This window comes from Cyanistes caeruleus, chromosome 13 (assembly GCF_971803275.1).
Source record: "Cyanistes caeruleus chromosome 13, bCyaCae1.hap1.1, whole genome shotgun sequence".
In the NCBI taxonomy this organism is placed as follows: domain Eukaryota; kingdom Metazoa; phylum Chordata; class Aves; order Passeriformes; family Paridae; genus Cyanistes; species Cyanistes caeruleus.
In genome coordinates, this window is record NC_141713.1 from 8249157 (window position 1) to 8271167 (window position 22011).

A 22011-nucleotide genomic window follows, 5' to 3' on the forward strand; every position below is an offset into this window, starting at 1 on the left:
CTGTTCCGTCTCATCTTCCCTCGTTCCCAAGAACTTCTTCACCTCAACTCTTGCTGTGTTGCACGAGTGCTTGGTTTTCCGTGAAGTTTTAACTACAGACCTGTGCTTTCTGATTTTACTCTGTTTGTTCATAAGCAGCTGAGACAGAGCTGGTGTTACCACAGTCAATGAACATCCAAGGGAAATGCTGCAGGAGCAGAAGTCCCTGGAGGCAGCTGGACATCCCTTGGGTCAGCCTGGAGGATCAGCACCTTGGTCCACAGGTCCTGAGGGGCTGGCTGGGAGCTGCAGGGAGCACAGGGAGGATTTCTTGTCCCTCTCTTCCAGTGGATGTGCAGTGGATCCAGGGCAGCTGTGCTCAGGGCTCAGCACTTGCAGCCAGCACCTCCAGTGCCCTGCGGATGCCCTGGAGCTGCCGTGTCCTGGGACCCCCTTTGGGGGGCTCTGGGATCTGCTGGAGTGCTCCCAGCTCTGCTGCCTGCTCACCCCTATCAGAATCTTCCCTTCATCTGCAGAGGCAAGCTGGAAGCTGCTGGAGAAATCCAATCAATCGTAAATATAAAATAAGTTTTGAAAAACTTTGCAGTCTTTATGGCTTCTGCACACTTAATGCAATTTTAATACATTTCTGGTTTCCCTGTGTGGGCTGCCTGGCTAGGTTCCAGCATGAAACATGGAGCTTTGTAAGTAAGAACTCTGTCATTCAGTATTTCTTAGCACCATTGTGAATTGAATTACATATGATGACCTGAGAGTAAATGCAACCAGGATTTTCTGATTGTTTATTGCTTTAAAGATGCACCTGTGGTCAGAGTTTTCCTCCTGGTTAGCGAGGTATTGACTGTTTTTAATGAAAATGGTTTTTAAAATAATTAAAATATGTGAAGGAGATGGCTGAAGTCTGAGCAGTCTGAGCACAGACTTCCCAATCTGAGTCCTGTGTTGGCTTCTGAGCTGAGGTGATGTGGGCTGAAGCTGCCTGCTGAGACTGTAATGACCCAGCAGGCTGGGGACACCTTTGGCCAGAGCAGGCTGCAGCAGCATCACTCATGTGGGTCTCTGGCTTGCCAGCAGACCCTGTTTCTCTCAGAAAAAAACATTTCCAGAGTGTCTGCTCAAATTCAGCTGCTTCTGGCCTCGGTTCAGGTCTGCTCTTACCTTAGCCAGAGTAGCTGCACTGAAAACAGTGGAAGGACTCCAGCCTCTGCTTCTGACTAGGGGAGAAATAATGATTTATCAGTGGGGTTTAGTCTTTGTGGCAAACTGGGTTCCAGGCCCAAAGATCCTTCTGCCAGAGGACTTGCTGCAGGGACAAGCAGATCTATAAAGCACCCAGCTTTCAGGCAACAGAGCCCCTTTTCAAGATGAAAGAATTAGCAATTCGTCTCTTCATCTTTTTCAAGAGGAGGAGTTCCCTAGGTGCTTTTTACCCTGCATATCCCATATTCTGGAGCTTCTTCAAAGAGACCCCCCCAGATGCTTCATGCTCTTCATTTCCAGTCACTAGAAGGAGGGATTCTAGTCTCAGTGGCCCTATTTCTTTAGGTATGCAATTTGTTACCGATAATGAATTGCTGAAATACAGATGCTGCAGTCCCCCACTGAGCTGAAGCTCAGCTGAGTGCTCTTCCTGGCCAAGGGAGTGACCTGAAATAGCCCCTTTGGAAAGGCTGACCTTCTGCAGAGCTGCAGGAACACCTGGGGCTCTGTCAGCTCTGCCCTGAGCTCCAAAAACCTGTAGTGGTGCAGCTACACAGGGAGCTGCTCTCTGCTCTCACTCTCCAAGGAGGGCTGTCACGAATGTATGCCCTTCTTGTAAATCACGTTGTGTTGTGAGTATTTTTAAAGATGTCCTGGCAACTGTAAGAAAACCACAACAGAGACAGCAAGGAGGTTTTCCATGTCGAAGCTGTTTATTATGTTAGATAAATACACTTGCAACAAGTTTGACTTATATCCTCTGAGTGCAGTTGCTGGTAGTATGGCACAATGATTAAAAAAAGAACCAAAACGAGCAGAGGCACTTGTTGCATGCAGCTGAAGTTACTACTGAGCCCAGAGATGCAGCTCCTGCTGGCAGAGCCCTGCCCTGGCCATGAGCAAGGATTTGCCAGCGGGGTCGGACCAGCCGGAGCTGCAGCGACGCACCTGGGGTGGGAGAAGAAAATCCACGGGGATTTTCTCCTCCCAGGGGAAGGAGCAGAAAATGTCTGGCTTAGGCATGATGTCCAGTATTGCTTTTGGTTAAAGAGGAGTGAGGTTGTGTGATTGTAACCAGTGGGGAAAGGCAGAAATTAGAATGAATCATAGAATATGCTGAGTTGGGAGGGACCCATCAGGATCAGAGTCCAGCTCCTGGCCTGGCACAGGACATGCCAAGAATGCCACCACGTGCCTGAGAGTGTTGTCCAAAGGCTCCTTGAACTCAGGCTCGAGTCCTGTCACTGGTCACAAGAGTAAAGAGATCAATAAATTTACATTTGCTCTATAAAAACTATCTTGTTGACTTTTATGAAGTCATGTATGTGAATATCCAGATTTTTATAAAGACATTTTTTATCAACAGAAGGATGGCCTTGACAGGAGGACAAGTGCCTTTTTATTAGAAAATAGAGACCCCAGAGGGATCTTTTCATTAGGACTTTCAGGAAAATCCATAAAATAGTTTTTTCAGCTGGACAAAGAGAGAAAAAAGTGGCAACCATCCTTGCAGAGCAAATTTGTCAATTCGCTTCCTCAGCATTTGTAACCCATCATTTTCAGACAGGCTGTGCTTGTGTGTGCCACTGTCCCTGCCCTGCCAGGAACATGCCACAGGACTCACCCTGGTCCCTGTAGCTGGGCAGCCTGCTCAGAGGCTTAAACTTAAGCACCTGAATAAGTCCTTAGCTGAACTGGGGCTTATCAGTGACATGTGACAATGCCAAAGAGTCCTGCATGCAGATAAACACCAAGTGGAGTGCTGGCACTGAGAGGTGTGAGGACAAGCTCTGTCCTTGCTCTGCATCAGCTGTGAATTCAGCCAGGTGACCTGCAAACTGAAAATGTCACTAGCCTGGACATAATATTGTTATTTTGCTTGTTTTGTAAATAGCCCCACTAGAGGGATACAAGATTTAATGACAAAAACCAGGTTCCATAGTTTAGCCCAGGGAACAGAAGCGCTGTTCTTTGAGCTAGGACATCCGTTCCTGTGGTACAGATAGACTTGCCCACAAACAAGAGAGAACAGTGAGTTTACTCCAAATATGATGAACATTTAACATTCAAGCCTGGAAAAGTGCTCTGTTACTGGTGATTACCTGGCTAGCAGAAGCTAAGTAACAGCCTGAGGAGCAATCTGCAGTGGGTAGTGGAAGCAGTGGAGGTCTCTTTCTAGGGGACATCAGGAGGAAAGCCAATATTTGAATTTCCTGCCTCAGGAGTGGGATCTCCTACAACGGAGATCAGCAAAAATTGTGTGGTTCAAAAGATCCATGCAAAAGTCTCCATATGCCTCATAGCCTGCTATTTTGGGGTCTCTGTGTTTGCAGTGTTGAGCACCTTAGACCCTCAGAAATCAGTGGGCTGTGTAAAAAAGCCAGGTGCCTTTTGGCTTGGCTCAAAATACTGCAGTGAGACAGTAAATGGGGGTCTGGACAAGTCCTGTGCCTGGGGAGAACATCCCTGCTGTATAACAAGAGCCAGACCTTCCCTACTGGTTTTAGCAGGAAGAGTTGTAAGTAAGAACCTCATTTCTGTGTTTCTATCTAAGGCTCTCCAGGTGCTTTCTGGTATTATTAGATAGACAAAACAAGGTGTGACAAGATGAAATTGTTACACCCATTTCACTGATGAGTAGACTGAGGCACATAAAAATTGACTCTTGTGATCATCAAACAAATCTGTCAGAGCTAGAACAGTGCCTTACAAAGTCTGTGTCCCAATTTTCTTGTCACAGCCTTTGCTTCCACCTTTCTCACCCACTGTGTGTTGTCTGATGGCAAAAACCTGTGGGTCAGGTAGGAGGAGAAATGGAGAAGTGTCCTTCTTGAAGTTTTGTGCTTTCAAACCTTGTCTGTTCACGGTACTTGCTCAGAATTGCTTCAATTCCATAAGTTGAACATGTAGCCATGAAAGAAAAGGCAGGCATGAGCAAACCTTAGAATCTGAGGAATAGAGAACTTTAGAATGCTGCATTCCCCACTCTTCAAAGGTAAAGAATAAATTTCCAGCACTCACATGTTCACTTATTCCTTCTTGCATAACAGCTGTCTTAATGAATTGAGAGAAGGAAATGTACCTTACAAATTTGTGGGAAAAATCTTCCTTTGAAGGAGCTGAATTTCTCCGAGGTAGAATGCTTATTATTGTGTGTTGCTGTAAATGTTACGCTGAGGAGTCTGAATGACAAAGCTGGGAGAAAAGTCTGCTTATTGTCCTTGTCATTCTAGTCCTGCCTCATCCCACTGAAGTGCACCTGAAGCAAAAGATGGGTGAAATTGCATGTGGAATCACTCTGAAAATCACAGCAAGTTCTAGGTAGTTGACACCAGCAGCGTCCAGGCTCTGCTCCAGGGATTTTTGGTGCCTGCCAAGCTCAAAGTCAGTGGCCTGACCAATCCAAGGGCCTATGACAGAGGATATGCCTGGTTTTTGCATGACTAGGATAGAGCAAGGTGGTGCTATAGGGTCTACAGCAGTCCAGGAGCCCAGAATTCTGAGTGCTTCCATATCCTGGTCACTGGAAATTTGGCTGCAGTGGAGGAGGGAGTGCATGTGCAGAACCAAGGGATTCAAGAATAAATCTGCTTGCATAATTCTACTTAGCCAGAGGTAACTTCAGCACTTCTACTTAGTGATGTTCTGCTATATAAAATCTGGGCCTTTCCTAAAATGCACCCATAATGACCAAGGAAGCAACCAATATTTGAAGCAATCTGTTTCCAGGAAAGACAGAGTACTCTTGTTGCTTTTTCATGGTATTGATGGTTACCCTGGGTTTGTGGGTGATATTGAGGGTGGGACAAACTGTGCTAGACCAAGAGTTATATTAGGAAAAGTCTGGAGAATCTTGTGCTACTTGAGTTAAAATGACAACTGTAAAATAAGAGTTGCTGCATAGTAGTAAACTCTGCTGCCAGGATGGCTTGCTGATATCTTGACCTGTCGAGCAAAAATAATTTAGGCTATGTGCTCTTGGAGATAATTGCCTTTGCCCTGCATATCTTGAAATGGCTGTTTGTGGGCCAGCCTTTCCCGAGGGAAAAGGCCTCCTGGAGCACAGCATCCAGGCTGTGTCTGGGGAATCCCTGTCAGTCATCCAGATGCTGCTCCTCCCACGTGGACGTCGGGATGGCGCTGTAAGGGTCCATGATGACTTTTGCACAGCGAATGATCATCACAATCAGGAAGAGGCAGAGGAAGACAAAACATGCCAGGGTCAGTCCCTTGTCCACGTCAACGTACACGGGCTCTGGGGTTGGCACCTCCATTGCTTGGGCCGCTCTTCATCTGGGCTTGAATTTACTCCTAACATCATCAAGCACCTGCAAAACAAACACGGTGTCAGGCACGAGGGATTGCTGCTCCTGGACACGGGGAAAATCCCGGGTTGTGCTGGACACAGATACATGTCACAGGCCTGATAGATTCTTGCAGGGAAATAAAGCCAGTGGAAATGTTGTAGCTCAGCTGACTGAGAGCTGTGAGAGGAAGAAACCTCATCTCCACCTTAATTTAGCCCACAAATGCTTCTTGCTAAAATATTAGGCACTAAAATGAGATGTTAACAAAGAGAAGCAATAGTGAATGAGCACCATCCACTTGAAATATCGTCTCTTAAAAGAGGCACAGACACTGTTCTTGTCTCAGCATTTCCTAATCATAAAAATATTTCCATTCCTCTGCTAGTGTGAAAGATCAGACAAATGGCAGAGCAGACTGTTTCTATCCCAATTTTCCTCTCTGTCCAAACATTCTCTGTCTCTCACTGGCACAAAGCAAAGTGAAAATTATGCATACTTATTTTCCATAATCTTTTAATCTCTGGTACTCAAGGTTCTCCAGGCAATAGAGGATTTTTTTAGGAGCAATATCATTTTTAAGTGGATGTTTTATCAACCAGAGAGGTACAGGTGATTATGTGATTAGAACAAGGATTATCCTATTCACTGCAGATGTCTGCATAGCTGAAGGTCTCCTCTGGCCTCCTCACCTGAATCCATAACCAAAATTACTTCAGCAGTGATTGAATCCCTCTGGAAGCTTGATTCTAGATAGTTAATCAGCTGACAACACAAACTGCTTTGCACAATTGTGCTGTAGGAGAGGAACTGACCTTACACAGAGTTGAGTCTCTGCCCAGGGATGGGGAAACTTCTCCTGACATCCATGTTTGGCCAGGGTGGGAGGGAGAAGTGTTGGGGATCAGGAATATGGAATGCCTCTTTACAGCAAACAAAACAACAAAGTTGTTTGCATCAAATGCAATAATCAGTCTGAGAGCCAGTCCCTGCTTTAACTGGAGAGATGGGAACAACAAGATATTGAGCTACAGAATTTGGTGAAACTGGAGCATCAAACAGCCCAGCTGCTCTCTATTACTGCATTAACACAGTGAGGAAATCCCAGGTTTTATTCCAGACAAGTTAGCCTGGTTTGTTTCCAGTGAGCTGGTGCTGCTGGCAGGGATGTTGCAGTGGTGGTTCACATCTGGCTGGAGCATTTTGCTCCTGCAGCATCGTGCTGTGCCAGCTGCCAGTGGCTGTCCCAGAGACTCCTCAACTCCTCTGCCCTGCAAATCTCCCTCAGGTAAACTGACAACTTTCCTTTTAAAAGCTCACAGTTTCTTTCCTGTCCCATAATTTTCTCCTTTTCAGGTGGTTTTCCAGCCTCACAACCTCCTAAATCCCACAAGGCAAGTACAAATCAGCTGGGCTCTTGAGCCTATTTTAAGCACAAGAATGTCAGATTATTTTTTTTTTAATTTCCTGAAAGCATAGAAATTACTGCGACAGCCAGTCCTGCAGCAGGGAAATGAAAGAAGCTGCTGGCACAAAGTGAATAAAACCAAGCAGACTTCTTGTGATCTCATGTATTTACCAGTCACATCCTTAGGAGCTCATGAAGAAATCTCTGAGGAGTGAGGTCAGGCTTGTGAAGCTCACCCTGCCTGGTCAGAGGTCTAATATTCCCAAGAGACTCTGCTACCACTCTGTTTCACCAGCCAAGAGATCTTACATTGCAGTTAATAACTTCATTTGATGAAAAAAAGGTTTGTCAGCAAAGCTGAGTACTAAGTGTGAATACTTTATGGATACAAAAGAAAAAAATGTTATCAAAACTGCTAACATATCCCAGTCTTTTTCTGTAGTTCTCTTTTGGAAGTTCAACAAGGATGGGTGTGATTTTTCAATTTTTTTTCTCCCCTCCTAGATGTTGTACCATGTGGGGTTATTTCATCCTAAATTACCTCCTGCAGAATAGCAGAATTATCTGGTAATTTCCATCAGTAGTGATCTTGGAGGGAAAACTGCATTTTCACGCAAATGTACTTTCTTTGGAAAGATGAATAATTTACTCAGAAAATGATCAGAGGTTTCAAGTAGAGATCTATCCCTTGGAGATTTTTCTCTCCAAAATGGCATCACTCAATCTCATAGGAGTCTGGTGTAAGTGCTGCATCCCTCTGCTTCCCTCTGCCCCCAGGACTGTGCCTGGAGGATGCTTCTCTCCTGCTGGAAGGGAAAAGCACACTTTGGAAGGGATAGGCCAGGCAGAAGGCTTCACCCAGAGAGCAGAGTGAAAGGCTGTGGCATCTGAGCTGTAGTTTGCACAGTAAATTACAGTGACAGCTTGAACCTAATGATTTCAGCTTTAAATTGATCTGTTTTGACAAAAGTAGGCATTTTCAGTGGGACTAGAAATACTTTTTCCAAAAAAGCTGTATTCTTGAGGTTGTACAAATCACATGTGTTCTCTCCTCCTGGTCTCCCCACAAACTCGGTAACGTTTTGTTGCTGAGCACTATTCTCCATGAAGTCCCTGCTGGTGGGCAGTGTGCTTCTTGGGGCTGGCAGGAGGATCTGGCTTTCCAAGCAGCTGTGCCCACCCTCAGCCAGAGTGGAGCCCTGCTCTGCAGGTCTGGCTGGCCAAAGGGCCAGCGTGGGCCACGGGAGGGCTGGTGCCAGCAGCCCTTGGTGCCAGCAGCCCTTGGTGCCAGCAGCCCTTGGTGCCAGCAGCCCTTGGTGCTGCTCTGGGCTGTTCCTCCCTGCAGCTGCCTTCCAGCAGGCTTGGCAGGGCAGGGAGCCCTCGGTGCTGAGCAGAGCTGGGTGCTGGAGTGGGGCTGTGCCTGAGGCAGCTGTCTCCAGATTAATTCATTGTGGCTGGAACGCATCGCTGCTCTAGATCAGGCATCTGGGCACCGGCAAGAGACAGTCCCCAGATGCAAAAGGAGTGATTTGTGTGTGTTCACCCGGACTGTTTCCCCCTGGGAATGTCCAGCTCCCAGGTGTTACCATGGGCATGCTGTGTCCTGCTGCCTGCCAGGTGCTTGTGGCCCTCCATCTCTGGAAGAGCTGCACAACTTCTCCTGCTTAATTCCCATTTCCTTGGCCAGCACCTCCACTCCCCTTTCTCGCTTCCCTGGTGCCCAGCAGCACAGCCAGGCTTGGAATGGGGTGTGGAAGTGTCTCCCAGGCTGAGGCAGATGGGCTCCATGCTGGCTGCTCTGCCTGCACATCCTGCCCCCATCCCAGCCCAGGGGAGGTGCTGTGCAGCTGAGCAGAAAGGTTTTGCAGTCAGTTTTCCTTGGTCTGGTGTGTGAAATCCATCAGTACTGTGGGAATTAACTCTCTCTCCAGCTACAGACTGCTTGGCTGGATGTTTTGCTCTTGTTTACTAGCAGGGTTGATGTTGACAGCATTGTGTATGGGGGGAGAAAAAAGATCAGCAGAAACAATTATAAAGTTTCACACTTGAATGATCAAGTTTTCTCTGAATAGCTGAATTGTAGAAAATTACTTTTATTTCCCAGCTTGACAGAAATGAGCAGTAAAATTGTATTTTTTTAAATTTCTCCATATTTGTTGAAAATGTGATTAGGTCTAAACAAAGCCAAAAGATGAAGCAGGACAATCCCTGGCTCAAGCTAGGCAATTCAGGCATCCGGAGTGTAGGTGTTCCTGTAAAGCCCTGGGTGTTTGGGTGCAGTGTCTCCCCTGTCACTGAGAGTAGGGGTGTGCCCCAGGCAGGCTCAGCCAGGGATGGAGCAGTGCTGGGTGAGTAATTCAGCACCAAAAGTGGCTGCACTTGGCTCCCTGAGGGCTGCAGAGGGCCAGCAGCTGTGTCACTGCAGAAGGGGTGACATCCTCCAGTTTTGGTGCCCTGCTCCCCTGGCAGGATTTTGTGTCTGTTCTGGCAGTCAGGGGCCCCTGGAGCTGGGTCAGGGATGTGGCCCAGGGATCAGGAACCCAGAACCTCACTGAAGACTCCATCCTGAGCATTTGATCTTTGCTGGTTCTTTTGTTTCCCAGTGCCCTTTCCAGGAGGGATTGCCACAGAAGAGAGATTATATTTAATCTTTATGACCTTATGCAGGATGTTGGCATCCTCCTTAGTGCTCCAGCTCTCTTACAGGCTCTCTGCAAGACTTGTGCTCATAACTGTGCCTGAATTTTGCAATCAGCCCTACCTATGCAAGATACTTTAAAATATTGGATTTGGATTTTTTTTCCTGTCCTGGAAATCTTGGCACTGTCACTTTAAATATAAACTAATAATGTACCACACATATTGCAGAGAGCTGGTTCCTGTGCTGGTTAATCATGTTTCAACTCATTTCAACCCTTGGGATTAATTTCAAAAGAGTCTTTGTTTTTAGTTTCTTGGGGTTTCTTTGTTTTTTGTTTTTTTTTTTCCTTTCTGTATTCCTTTCCCAAAACAACAGATGTACAGGGAGGGAAGGGAGGGGAAATGATGAGATTTCATGTATGCAAGCAGATCCATACCTTCCAGACCTGGGTAGGAAGCCTGTCACATCCCAGCATCGCAGCATGGTGGAGATAAAATCCTCCCTGCAGTCATATTTCAAAAGTTTTGTCAGTCAGGGGAGCTTCAGCGGCGTCCGGGCTCCGCTCAGGTTCACCTCCACACAGACCTGGAAGCAGTTCTCACCGGGGTGTTCTGGAAAAAAAATAATAATTGAGAATTGCTCCTCATGCAGGATGTGGGCGTGACGGGCTCGTGGAGCATTGGGAATCGCTCCAGCGCCAGCCTGAGGCAGTGGAGACACTCGTGCACAGGATGGATTTGTCTGTCTGACATTGCCTAGAACCTCTGTGATAGGAAGAGCAATGTTACAGCCCGAGGTCATATCAATATTTCTTCTTAAACTAGCAGAAAATCTTATTTTAAAATCACAATGAAAGATCAGCCAGGTTTGAATTGATCCTGCTCAGGAGTCTGCATATTTATTTAGGGCTTGGATGGTTTGTTTAAATAAAACTACTCGATTTACCAGAACTGATACACCAGAATTTAAAAACTATTAATTATTTGTTGGTTTTTTTTAGTCAGTCTGGTTTGGGGTAATATTTTTTTATACATGCACATAAAATAATTTCAACCAGCAACACTTGCTGGATGACAAACCTGGCTTTTTACACATTGTTGTGGAGAGGAGTTCTAGGGTGTAGGATGGGAAGGCTGAGAAGAACAAGCCAAAAGATGAGCCCCAGTCCCTTGTGGGGGGACTCAGCAGGACAGGGTGCTCAGGCAAGGGACTGGAGATGAGTGGCCAGGAAGGTGAAATGCTGATAGGTATTGTGTGTGTTTGTCCAACAAAGTCACCTTCAGTTTGAAGTTCAAATCTATACAGGAATAGCCTGGACACTTGATCATACTCTAATATTCTTAACAATCTAGTTTCTATTAAAAACTCACTGCCTCTGAGCACAGGAGTCAAATGCTGTAGATAGATACAGACAGATGAGCTTCTTGCTACACCCAGAGAGCAATAATATGACTGTTAGCTTGGTCTAAAAATTAATTGTCCTTTTATACTTACAATCCTTTCAGCAGAAAATCAATACTTCATTTCAGTAACCCTGCCTTGCTATAAGCATGATTTTTCCTATGTAGCTGAAGGCAGGTTTAATCTTTGTTTTTAACTCCCTGTTTGGCATTTTGTTTTGGTTGTTGGACTATTTTATTTCTTGCTTTACATAATGACTTTAAAACTTTATTCTTAGCTTAGTTTATGCAAACTCCTTTTTTCGATCTAGCCCTCAGTTATGGTCAAGAGACAAATAATCTTCCCTCCACACACCTGCTTTCAGCCAGTTATAAATCACTGGATGCCAGTATTCCATCAGAAGACTAAAGACATCATTTACAAGAGCCCAAAAGTTGAAAACAAATAAACACATAAATCAATCTGGGAAAAGTTTTAAAAATTGCTGTTGCACAAATGTTTCCTTCCTACATAGCCCCATGGCAAGAATAACATTAATCTTCATTGTGAAAAAGATGTGATATACACTTAAAATAACTGTGGGCTGCTTATAATTTGAGAGCATCCTAAATCAAATAATCATTTCTCACTCACTTCAAGGAGCAGGTGGAATTGCTCATTAACAAAAGATTAAAAAATAGATGGTTGTGCCTGGGAACAAGTTGCTGTTCAGAACTATTGAGTGAACTGATGGACAGCTGGCACCTGGAGTAAAAAGTGTTTCCAGCCTCCCAAAGCTCGACTTTTGTGAAAAATCCTTGATTAAAATTTGCTGAGGTGAGAACATCTGTGAATCTTTCTCAGAGACTGGCAGTGGTCATTCAGAGGTAAAAGAGAGGGGGAGGATCAGTGATGCACTTTATGGGTTGCTGGCTGGGCACAGGAGTGGGGAGTGATAGGGCTCAGGTGCCATACACAAGGACAGGTAATGCAGGAGGATGCTGGGGTGCTGTCTCTGTATCAGTTCCTTTACAATCCAAAGGGGAGCAGGAGGAGAAAGAAGATCCAGGGCTCCCTCAGAGCCCAGCCCAGGGATTTTGCTTCCCCTCCCTGGTGCTGTCCTGGGCTGGCCAGGCCCATCCCTGGGGAAGGGAGCTCTGTGACTCCTGTGTGTGCTGCAGGGACAGCCCTTTGGTTCCCTGCTGTGTTCCTGCTGTGCTGAGAGAGCTGCAGGGACTGTACAAGGTGGTTTAACCCATCCTCCTGGCAGGGCTGGCTCCCACCCCACGGCTGCTGGGATCATTGGTTCATCCTTCAGCAGATAATGCCTGGAAAATGCAAAGCAACACCTGTGATAGGAAAAGCTGAGATGAGCTTGAGCAGGAACATCTGTCTGAGCAGGACCATCCTTCATTCCATGTGTGTTGTGATAAGGGGGCTGAAGCTGCTTTCCTTATCAGGGCTGTGATATCAGCACTGGGTGCATCCCCTTTCATCGAGGCAAGAGGCAAACAGAAAGGAGTCTTAGAGAAACAAATGGATTAGCCTTTTAAGCCAAGGCTTGTAAGGCCTGAATAGATATGATATAAACTCATTTTAATGGAGTATCTGCTTTTTAAACTCTCTGCTGTTTAAATCCTCTGAAAGGAGACAAACATTCCTGTTGGTCCTGGCAGTTATTTTATAAATTAAACAATGACTCTTAGGCAGGAGAATTATAAGCAAAGCTATGGAGAAATTTTTCACTGCAGCAAAGCTGACAAGGAGGAAAAACGACCCATATTTTTCTGTACTGCTCCAAATTTTTTATTATTTTTTTTTACAAAAACAAAAGGCTTGCTTCAAGGTGGAACAGCAACTCCTTTTTACATAAATATTACCTTGTGGTAGTGATGTCCAGTATACTCTAACTTGCAGGATACCTCTCAGAGACACATATTTTGCTCTTTCATCTCGAAAAGCTACATAGAGATCAGATTGAGACTGTATCAATATTTTTCCAATTGAGGAAAAGTATTGTGGATGAATTCTCAGCAAAAATAGCAGGGTTATGCTTGTAGAATTGACACAAATATAGGCAGAAAGAAATCATACAGCCCTGCTTCATCTCTGAATCACTAATTTCAAATCAAAAGTTAAATTATTGCTAATGAATGTAACTCCTAGTCAAGAGAGTTTTAATAAATGAGCAGCAAAACATCCAAAATAGGTACAGGTGGCTTTGCCATTGTAATAGCTGGAGGTACTCTTTAATCCATACTGATAACTAATTCATACACTCTTTTTTAATGCAGGCTTTTCTCAGATACTTCAGAAATTTGTGGGGAGAGGGATTTGATCAGTTAAACATAAAGAAAAAATAAGGCTCAAAGTCCAGAGCATGCTTTGGCTCAAAACAAGACAAACAGGCTTTACACAGGGCTTCCATCAAAGGCACTGCTCCTGTCTGCTCCTCTTCTGAACCAGCCTGGTCTGCAGGGGATGGTGAGGATGGATGTTTGTAGCTTGTGCTCATGCACAAAACCTCCTGTGCTATTGCTCTGATCCTTTGTGGTGATCCAGCCAGGGCTGTGACGGCAGCTGAACCACATCTTATCTCAAACTGGACATAAAAATTCTTGCAAAGGAGTCCTAAAGACTGAATGAATAAGCCTGAGATGTAGTAGAAATATGGACCTGACTGCAAAGCAGGACATGAGATTAAACACTGTCAGCATCTGTTACCAGCTCACTGGGCAGAAATAGACCCCCAGGAGGAGCAGCCCCAGAGCCCAGAAATGTTGTGTGGTAAGGATCAAAAACCCTTAGAAAACAATGGCAAAACCAGCCCTACTTAAACAGATTTATGTGTCCTTACTGGTATGAGGAATAAGGAAGAAAGAATAATTGAAGATGTGAAATGAAAAGTCAGGGGTCCCAGGTGATCCCCATGAGTTTGGGTTAGGGCAGTGTCAGGGAGCAGAGCCTTGTGCTACATGGGACACCCACAGCAGCTCACTGCTTCCCTCCCTCTCCAGCTGGAAAGTCAGAATTATTGCAGCATGTTACCTAATTTCAGCTGTAATTTGCCAACAGGAGAAGCAGAAATATCATTACTAGTTTTCCCCTGTTTTCTTTTCTCAAGAGAACAGTTTTTCTCTTGCTACTATAAGAACGGGGAGAATGAAAGTTGGCTGGTTTTCAGAGGCACTGAGTGCCTCCAGCACCATCTGGAACCAGTGTGAGCAGCCAAACAGCTCAACAGCACAGAAAATCCTCCTGTTTTCAGATCCCCCCCTTTCTGCACAGCTCTGCACACGAACACTGCACAAAAGATTCTTTCTGATGAGGATCCAGTTGGCACCCACATAAACTATATTTTCCACTGTCTCCCAACAGGGATGGATTGCATCTTCCTTCAGAGAGAGGCCAGATGATTTTTATTACAAATGAACCAAAACCTTGAGTCAGGACATGCATTACATTTTCCATGACAGCCCTGGCTGAAGGATCCTGATAAGAATTTAAGGATAATTGAGCTCTAGTCCAGAGCTCTGTAGGTAGGTAACAAATATAGCAGCTTCCAAATTTGGCATGTCACCAAGCAAGGCTGGGTGAAAGGATAAATGGCCCATTGCTGAGATGAGCGAGGATCAGTCAGGATCCTGAGTCAGAGCCCCAGCTGTTCATGGTCTCTGTCTCCTGTCCTTCCCAGGACATGTGGGCAATATCTGCTGTAGTAAATCAAACCTGTCCAAGGCTGGTTTTTGGCATCAAGGCTGGCTGGTAAAGAGCTGCTTGTGCAAATGGGGACAAACGTTTTAGCAGGGCCTCTTGTGTTAGGATAAGGGGTAATGGTTTTAAACTAAAATAGAATCTATTTAGATCTGATACAAGGAAGAAAATTTTTACAAGGAGGGTGGTAAAACACTGGCACAGGTTACCTAGAGAGGGTAGTGGGTGCTCCATCTCTGGAAATGTTCAAGGTAAATTTGAGCAGGACTCTGAGGAACTTGATCTAATTAAAGATCTCCCAACTCATTGAAGGTGGCTTGAAGCTTGATGACATATCCCAATATATTTGGTCCCTTCCAACCCAAACCATTCTGTGATTCTATGAAATCCTGCTAAACTTGGCCTCTGTGACAGATTGTTACGACACAATGTGGTTTTACAGAGATGACAAACTAAGCTTGTGAACTTTGAGTATCTTTTAGTTAAGGAATACATTTATTAGAAGTGCCAGATGGATGGGCATAAAATGCTGTTTGTGTTTAATCAAAGACAGAGAGCAGTGAAAAATGATCTCTTGGTTGTGGTTCTCATTTCTGGGGAATGTTCCCTGGATCACCTTTGGGTGAATCCTCAGGTTCCCATGCCCTGGGGGGCTGCTCCAGGCCAGGCTCTAATTCAATTTCCCTGCAGCAGCTCTGATCCATGCCAGTGATGGCTTTGTTTGTGCTTGGGGCTTTGTGGGTGACTGATGCTTTTTCATTCCCTCCTTCCCTCTCATCCCAATCTGTATGGAAGATATTCCCGAGTATAGCCCATGGCCTGAGTGCTACCTGTGTTTCTCCATGGGTATTTTTCTGATCATGTACTCATGTACACTCTCTAAGTATACATGCAGCATTTTTATCACATCAAGAAAGGTCCTTTCCTCAGCTGGAAGCCCATTGACTTTTCTATAAAACTTGTAGTCAGAAGCACTCTTTAATTAAGACTGTACAGAAAAGAGCTTTGATTCCAGACCTGTGTTACAGCCTGATGTTGTTTTCTCTGTCACTACAGCAGATTACTGGAAGTGTACTCCTTGATTAAAAAGATTGTGGGCAATTACATTCCATCTCCACATCTTCAGCTTGTCACTGGGTCACTGGGAATCAGACTGCCAGAGCCTTTGTACATGTTCAATTTATAAAGGACTGTTTTTGGCACAGCACCCAGCAGTCCCAGACAGCCAATACCTTATTAATGTGCCATTAGCCACAAGGAACATTTTTAAGTGAACCTAAGGCACAGGGAGCCACAAGGGCTTGCCTGAACTGACTCAGCAGTTTGGAAGGTCTTTTCTCCCTTGCAGGGATCACACTGACTTCTGAATGTGCCCAGATGTCCCAAACCTAAGTGCTCTTTTACCCCTTGTAGCCATCTTTTAATTTGTCTTTTCTGGATTGGGATCACTGTGGTTTGAAAGGTGAGAAGTGGGCTGAGGAACAGATATCTGCCATAAGGGAGTTCTCTTTAGGATAACTAAAGTGACCAGAGGGATGATCAGTTGCTTTATAAGTGTCTGAAGAAAATGGGGAAAAGGTGGCTGAGGAATCATGCTTGAGCTATGCAAAAATCCCAGATCAGGTGAGAGGGAAAATTATTTCCTCACAATTAAAAAAAAAAAAATAAAAATCACTGGTTTTCAAAACAGGTCAACTGAGGGACATCCAGTGAACTAGCAGTGACTTGTTCAAAGTTACTGTTAAAAACCAGCTTGTTATTGAAAAAAGGACTTCTTTATTCAGCAGGTAATGGCTTCCCAGAACCTGCTACCACAGAGGGCAAGAGAGGAGCACCAGCAGGCTTTTTGAACTGGATGAATTACAGACAACAGGTTCAGAAATAGACCCTGAGACCATTAACCAGAGGTCTTCCCTATGGCTTCCTCATACAACAGCTGTGGGTGTTGGAGGATGGGCTGCCAAACGTGCCCAGGCCAGCACAGGGTCCCTAATGAGCACCTCCCCTCAGACCCCTGGGCTGCCCCAGCTACAGGTTTCTTATATTCTCATTTCTTGCACTGCCAAAGCTTTTGGGTTGCCTTTGGAAAGTCCCTTTAAAAGAAGAGAAGATATATAAGATGTGATCCAATTTCAGCTTCAATCTCTATTTGTATCTGTAAGTAATACAGCTCTAACACTTTTAAAACCAGGCACTGATCTTTGCTTCTAGTTCAACTCTGTCTCTTTATATTTACTGAATATATTTATATTCAGTGCAATAATGACATTCCTCAAAATCTCTTCATGCATGAGAAGAAACTAAACTCAAACAGCTCAGTCCTATGAATAATAAGGTGAGATGTGTCCCAGTGGGTCTCTGCCTGTCCAGGGCTGGTATTTCTTTACTGCTGCAGGCTCATTTTACACCCATGCTCTTGGAAGTTTAATTAATTGCAAATGCAGGCATTGGAGAGTTTGCAGTCCAGGTGACTTTGGGCCAGAAGCAGGTATACATCTAAGATTAGGAATTGCATCCCCACATCTGTGTGTGCTGAAGAAGAGACGATTACCTTTGAGCAGCATCTCGCCAGACACGTAGCTCGGTCCAGAGATCCAGCCACTGATCTTTAAAACTGCAGGGAGCATGGCATGATGACACCATTAGGATTAGCTATATTTTCCTACCTCATTTGGTGTACTTCTGTGTGAAGATTTATGCTAGGACAGGAACTAACAGGACTGCAGTCGTGACTCAATGCAGAATGAGATTTTTCTAAGGCAAAATTTTATTTATGTGCAGATGCAGGTCTGGAACTGAATTATTATTATTATTTTTAAAGTATTCTTTGTTTCCCCTTGGACTGTTTTCCCTGCAAGGTCTTCTAGATGATTCTAGTGCTGAGCCTCATGATAGGGAATGACTCCAGATCTCCCACAGGTTCAATGTGCTGCAGCTGAGTCTGGAGCATCTGGAAGGACAGGACACTGAGCTCAAAAGCAACCCTTGCTTTTTAGCTGCTCAGCTGCAATTCTGCCTGGTGATGTTCCATCAGTTCTGTGCTCAGAAGCTGCTCCTGCTCATGTGCCAGCAGCAGTCAGACCTCTTAAACCAGGGGTTTGATGAGGATGGGGGGTGTGAAGTGGCAGAACTAGATTTGTAACTCCATCATGGTTCAGCATAGGTCTTCTCTTAGAAGGCAAACAAGGGCAACTGGTTTTGCACAGTTCTGCATTGTTTCTGATTCACAGAATAAAAAGCCTCTGATTTTCTCCCATGTCACTGCAGATTAACACAGTTACCTGGATGCTGTGGCTGGGGGAAAAATGGTTCCCCCTATACCAAAACCCCTGACATTCCCTTTTGGGTGGAAGCCCCTGTGTAGGTGCAGCCTGGCACACAGAGGTGTGTGAGATGCTCAGGGTTTGTGCAGGGGTAGCTAACACAACCACAGGGATTACCTAGGGCAGGACAAGGCAAGGGACCATGTTTTGTTTCAAGCTGTCTAGAATAGGATTGTTCAAATCACTGTAACAGCAAAGCACAGACCTCAATTCTAGCTGAGTATAGGAGTTAACACTTCCAAAGGAAGGCAAGTAAAATCTTATGACCTCTATTTTTCTGAATTACTGAAACTAATTATTAACTGAGAACACATTAAGCAAAGATGAGGAAGCTCTTTTAACAGCAGAAACCTCCAACACTGGCCCCCAGTTTGCAAGTCTGGGCTTTGCCTTCTCTTGGTCTGCTCTGCAAACTGAACTCTGCAAATGGAGATTTCCTCTGTCCAGGTACATGACTGCCCCAGCTGCACCCCCAGCTCTGAGGGCGGCAGCAGTGGAAAGTAGCCTGAGAGTGCTATAAAATTCAGTTCTCGTAAATATGCCAAGCCTCAAGTAGGAAAGTGATGTCCAGGCTGGTGGCTGAAGCAGGTGCAGGGTGGGAAGGAGGCTGGGGAGGTGCTCACACACCTGCTGTGTCACCAAGGTCTGCAGTGATGCACAGGGTTAATAACTTGGGGCAGGGCTGCCTCAGGCACCCTTCCTGGGCTGAAGGAACACAGCAGCTGCAAACCATCCAAAAGCAGTGAGATGTACAGCACACAGCTAAAAAACAGCCCTTTATGGGCATGCTAAAATATAGCCTGCATGTGGCTGGGGACCTCTCTTTGAATGACTTTCCCCCAGCAGAGAAAAATGTCTGGCTTCTATTTACATGGCTGTGAGCACCTTTGAACTAAACTAGCTTTGTAAATGTTGGACTGGCAGTGGGAGGGTTGATTTCTAGAGAAATTCTTTTAATAATAAAATGCCTCATAAAAACTGCATTGACTTCAACCAGGCAAGACAGTGGGCAGCTAAAAACTGACTGCTTCACTTTAACCCAGCACTTTGGGGCTAAGCAAAACACAAATGCCATCATGGCTGTGGTAAATGTCCCTCAGGAGGAGGAAAATCAAGGGCAGCACTATTTACTGAGAAGAGTGTGATACTCAGTGAGTAAAGTTTGTGCTTCCAAGACAAGTGGGATGTATAGGCTGGCAGCCTACACTTGGCATTTCCCATATTGTGCAGTGCTACGACAAACACAAACTTCAGACCTCCTCCACCTCAACTGCTTTTATTCCGTGCACTGACTCACTAGTGACTTTGCAGTGAGAAAGGCAGTGGGGTTTCTGCATTGCTGGGTTCATATGCCTGAAGGTACCATCTCAACATCTTCCAAGGCCTCCAAAAAATCAGATCTGAGAGCTAAACAGTCTCAGGAAACCCTGCTGAACTTTCAGGAAAGCCTTACTGCCAGAAAGGATGCTCTGATGGGAACACTGCATTCCCAAACCAAATTGCCCTTGGAATCACTTCCCCTTCTCTGCCAGCTAATAAACCCCTGATTTTCTCAAAGGGAAGTTCAAGCAGAGTTTTGACTTTGAAAAATAAGTGCCAGCAATTATCTGCTGTTTGATATAGCCAGTTCTATTGATATGCAATATTTCATAGGAAGTGTTTAAATATTATAATAGCAGCATAAAAACCTGCACTTGACCACAAAGAGAGGTGCCCAAATTATTCCTTTGGCATCTACTGAGGGTATGGTTTTTAAGTCTTCCAGAGGTTTGATAAGCTGTCTTGTCACAACTTAAAACTTCTCCTATGAAGTAGTTTCCTGAATGCTGCCCTGAGGTGGGTTTATTTGAGTTTGTTTTTTTGTTTTTTTTCTCTTGGTGACCTACTGCAGTGGACACCAATTAAAGCATTTGGCAGGTTTCTCATAAATATAACCTTGAAACTATGGAGCAATCTACTGGTGAAATGTGGCCAGCCTATGCATATCTGTCCATCAAATGACCCTGGAAATGCTGTGGTTAGGAAGGAAAGCAGGTTTAAGAAATTGGGGGTATCCTCTCCACACAGCACCCTGGTACATGGCCCCTTCAGTTTACACTGCAGGGACTCCTCTCCACCCCCTTCTATTTCAGGTCTTCTGACAAAGCTAATTATGGCAGCAAGTGACTTGCATCAATGACATTCAGGGAACACAAGCAATTGTGGGCTTGGGAGTTCTTGAGCATTGCCCTGTCTGCAAATTTTTCTTCTTCCAGTGAAAGTGTAATGGTTTGCTATTTATATATGTTTAGGAAAACTCTTTTGCTATACATTCACCTTTTCTACTTTACCACCAGTCTTGGATAATTAATAGCCTCAGAGACCTGCTCTGTTACAGGCAGAGGCTCTGAAAACTATCTTCCCTTCTGTTATGTTTTTTTAACTTCAGAAGCAACATTTCTTTTCTAACCCTAAGAACGTAACCTGGGAACTGGATCTAGGTTCTTTGCTACCTCATGAATCACCACACAGGGAATGATTCCACACTGGAACTTGGAACAGCCTAATAATTCAGGAGCCAGGAGACATCCCAGCTCCCACACACACCCTGGCCTTACATATGGCATTGCTGCATTGCTACTGGATATAAAAAGCCTACAGGATCTGTTTCAGTCAGGAAGCAGCCAGGACTGTGAATGCAGATGAGAAGCAGACTTAATTCACTCAAGGAAAACGAGGCCAATAGAAAACGAACATTATTTTCCTGTCTATAATTGCATTTTAAGTGCATAATAAGTAGATGATGGTAACTATGTGCTAAAGGGTCCAACTGTTCTTAATTGATTAAAATAGCTTCTGAAGGCTGTTCTGTTGTGGATTTAACACAACATGGTGTTACACCATTGCACCAGGATGAGTTTGTAGTTAGCTACATGTCTCTTCTCTGGGTCAGAGAGATTTCCACAGTTCAGAGAGTATCACTTGGTACTGGCATCCACCTGTCTCTGTCCCACTGACCTCAATAGCAGGGCAACTGCAATACAGCAGCACCAAAACCCTGCTGTCTCCCATGCCAGCTGAAAGAGTCTTTCCTGCTGGTTAGTATAACATTCAGCTTCTAGAAATAAGATTGGTGGTCAGACATGCTGAGCTGGGGCTCTTGTGCCCAGCTGCTCTTTTCTTTATTTCTTTCCCTCTACCCCAATGTCTGATCTAAAGCTCTGTGGTGTTTCAGATTGAATGTGTTAATAAACTTCCCCTTCAATAACCCAGAGCAGGCCTGGGAGTGAGCACAGGATGAGGCACACTCAAACTGCAGAGAGGGGAGAGTGATGAAGGGCTTGGGATGGACAGGTGGAAAAAATCATTTATCCCAGGCCAGCAGGGTGAGTGGGACCATGCCTGGCTCTGTCCTGGTAAATACTGCATTGAGTTAAAGCAGAATGGTGAGACAGGAACTGAGTTTGTCCTCTGTGGAAAACTTCAGACCTGGGACTACATCTGATTCTGAGTCTTATATTCCATATCTCAGAGATGGGGGAAAAGAGGTGAGTATTCTCCCTGTAAGACCCTGTAGGAAAATCAAGAGTTTCTTTTCTCTGTGCAAGGAAGATGTTAAGAAAAGTATTTTTCTGTAGGGTCCTAGAATGAAAACATTATTTATCCTACCAAGGCTTTTGTTCTCCAGCCAGAGAATGAGGAGTACAACTCTGAAGTGTCTTGAAGTTGGCTGCAGTACAGGTTGCTCAATATTAATTAAAAAAGAAATAACAACAGCATAATCACTATGGCCAGCCCAGTGTTTTATTCCACCTTCTTTAAATAGACTAAATAAATCACTGACTTAATAAATATTTTCCATGAAGTAGCATGGCAACTGCTCCAGTTCACTGGCAGGAGTGCAGACAGCAAAGTCCTGGCAGAGCCTGAACACCCACGTTTGAAAGGCAGCATCTCTGGGCCTTGTCTTTAATTGCAGAGCCTTAAATCACCCAACCCATCTTGCTCCAGGCTCTATGTCTTATGTTAACTGTTGTCAAAATAAATTTGATTTGCAAATAT

The 22011-nt window shown here is 44.8% G+C and overlaps 1 protein-coding gene across 4 annotated transcripts in view; it reads right to left on the reverse strand.

Moving 5' to 3' along the window:
- Nucleotides 1-1890: 1890 nt before the first annotated feature.
- Nucleotides 1891-22011, reverse strand: part of CTXND1 (cortexin domain containing 1) — a 35327-nt gene continuing 15206 nt past the window's right edge. For 3 of the 4 annotated variants that reach the window (XR_015275786.1, XR_015275784.1, XR_015275785.1), the window contains 2 exons: nt 9990-10164; nt 1891-5528 (listed from right to left, as the gene is read on the reverse strand). Coding sequence is in view for 1 of the 4 variants with exons in the window: in XM_086848860.1 (XP_086704986.1) it covers nt 5295-5474 (180 nt within the window). In the remaining 3 variants the exon portion in view is untranslated. Of the gene's footprint in view, nt 5529-9989; nt 10165-22011 lie in introns of those variants that run through there. The other variant, XM_086848860.1, reaches the window with a different exon arrangement.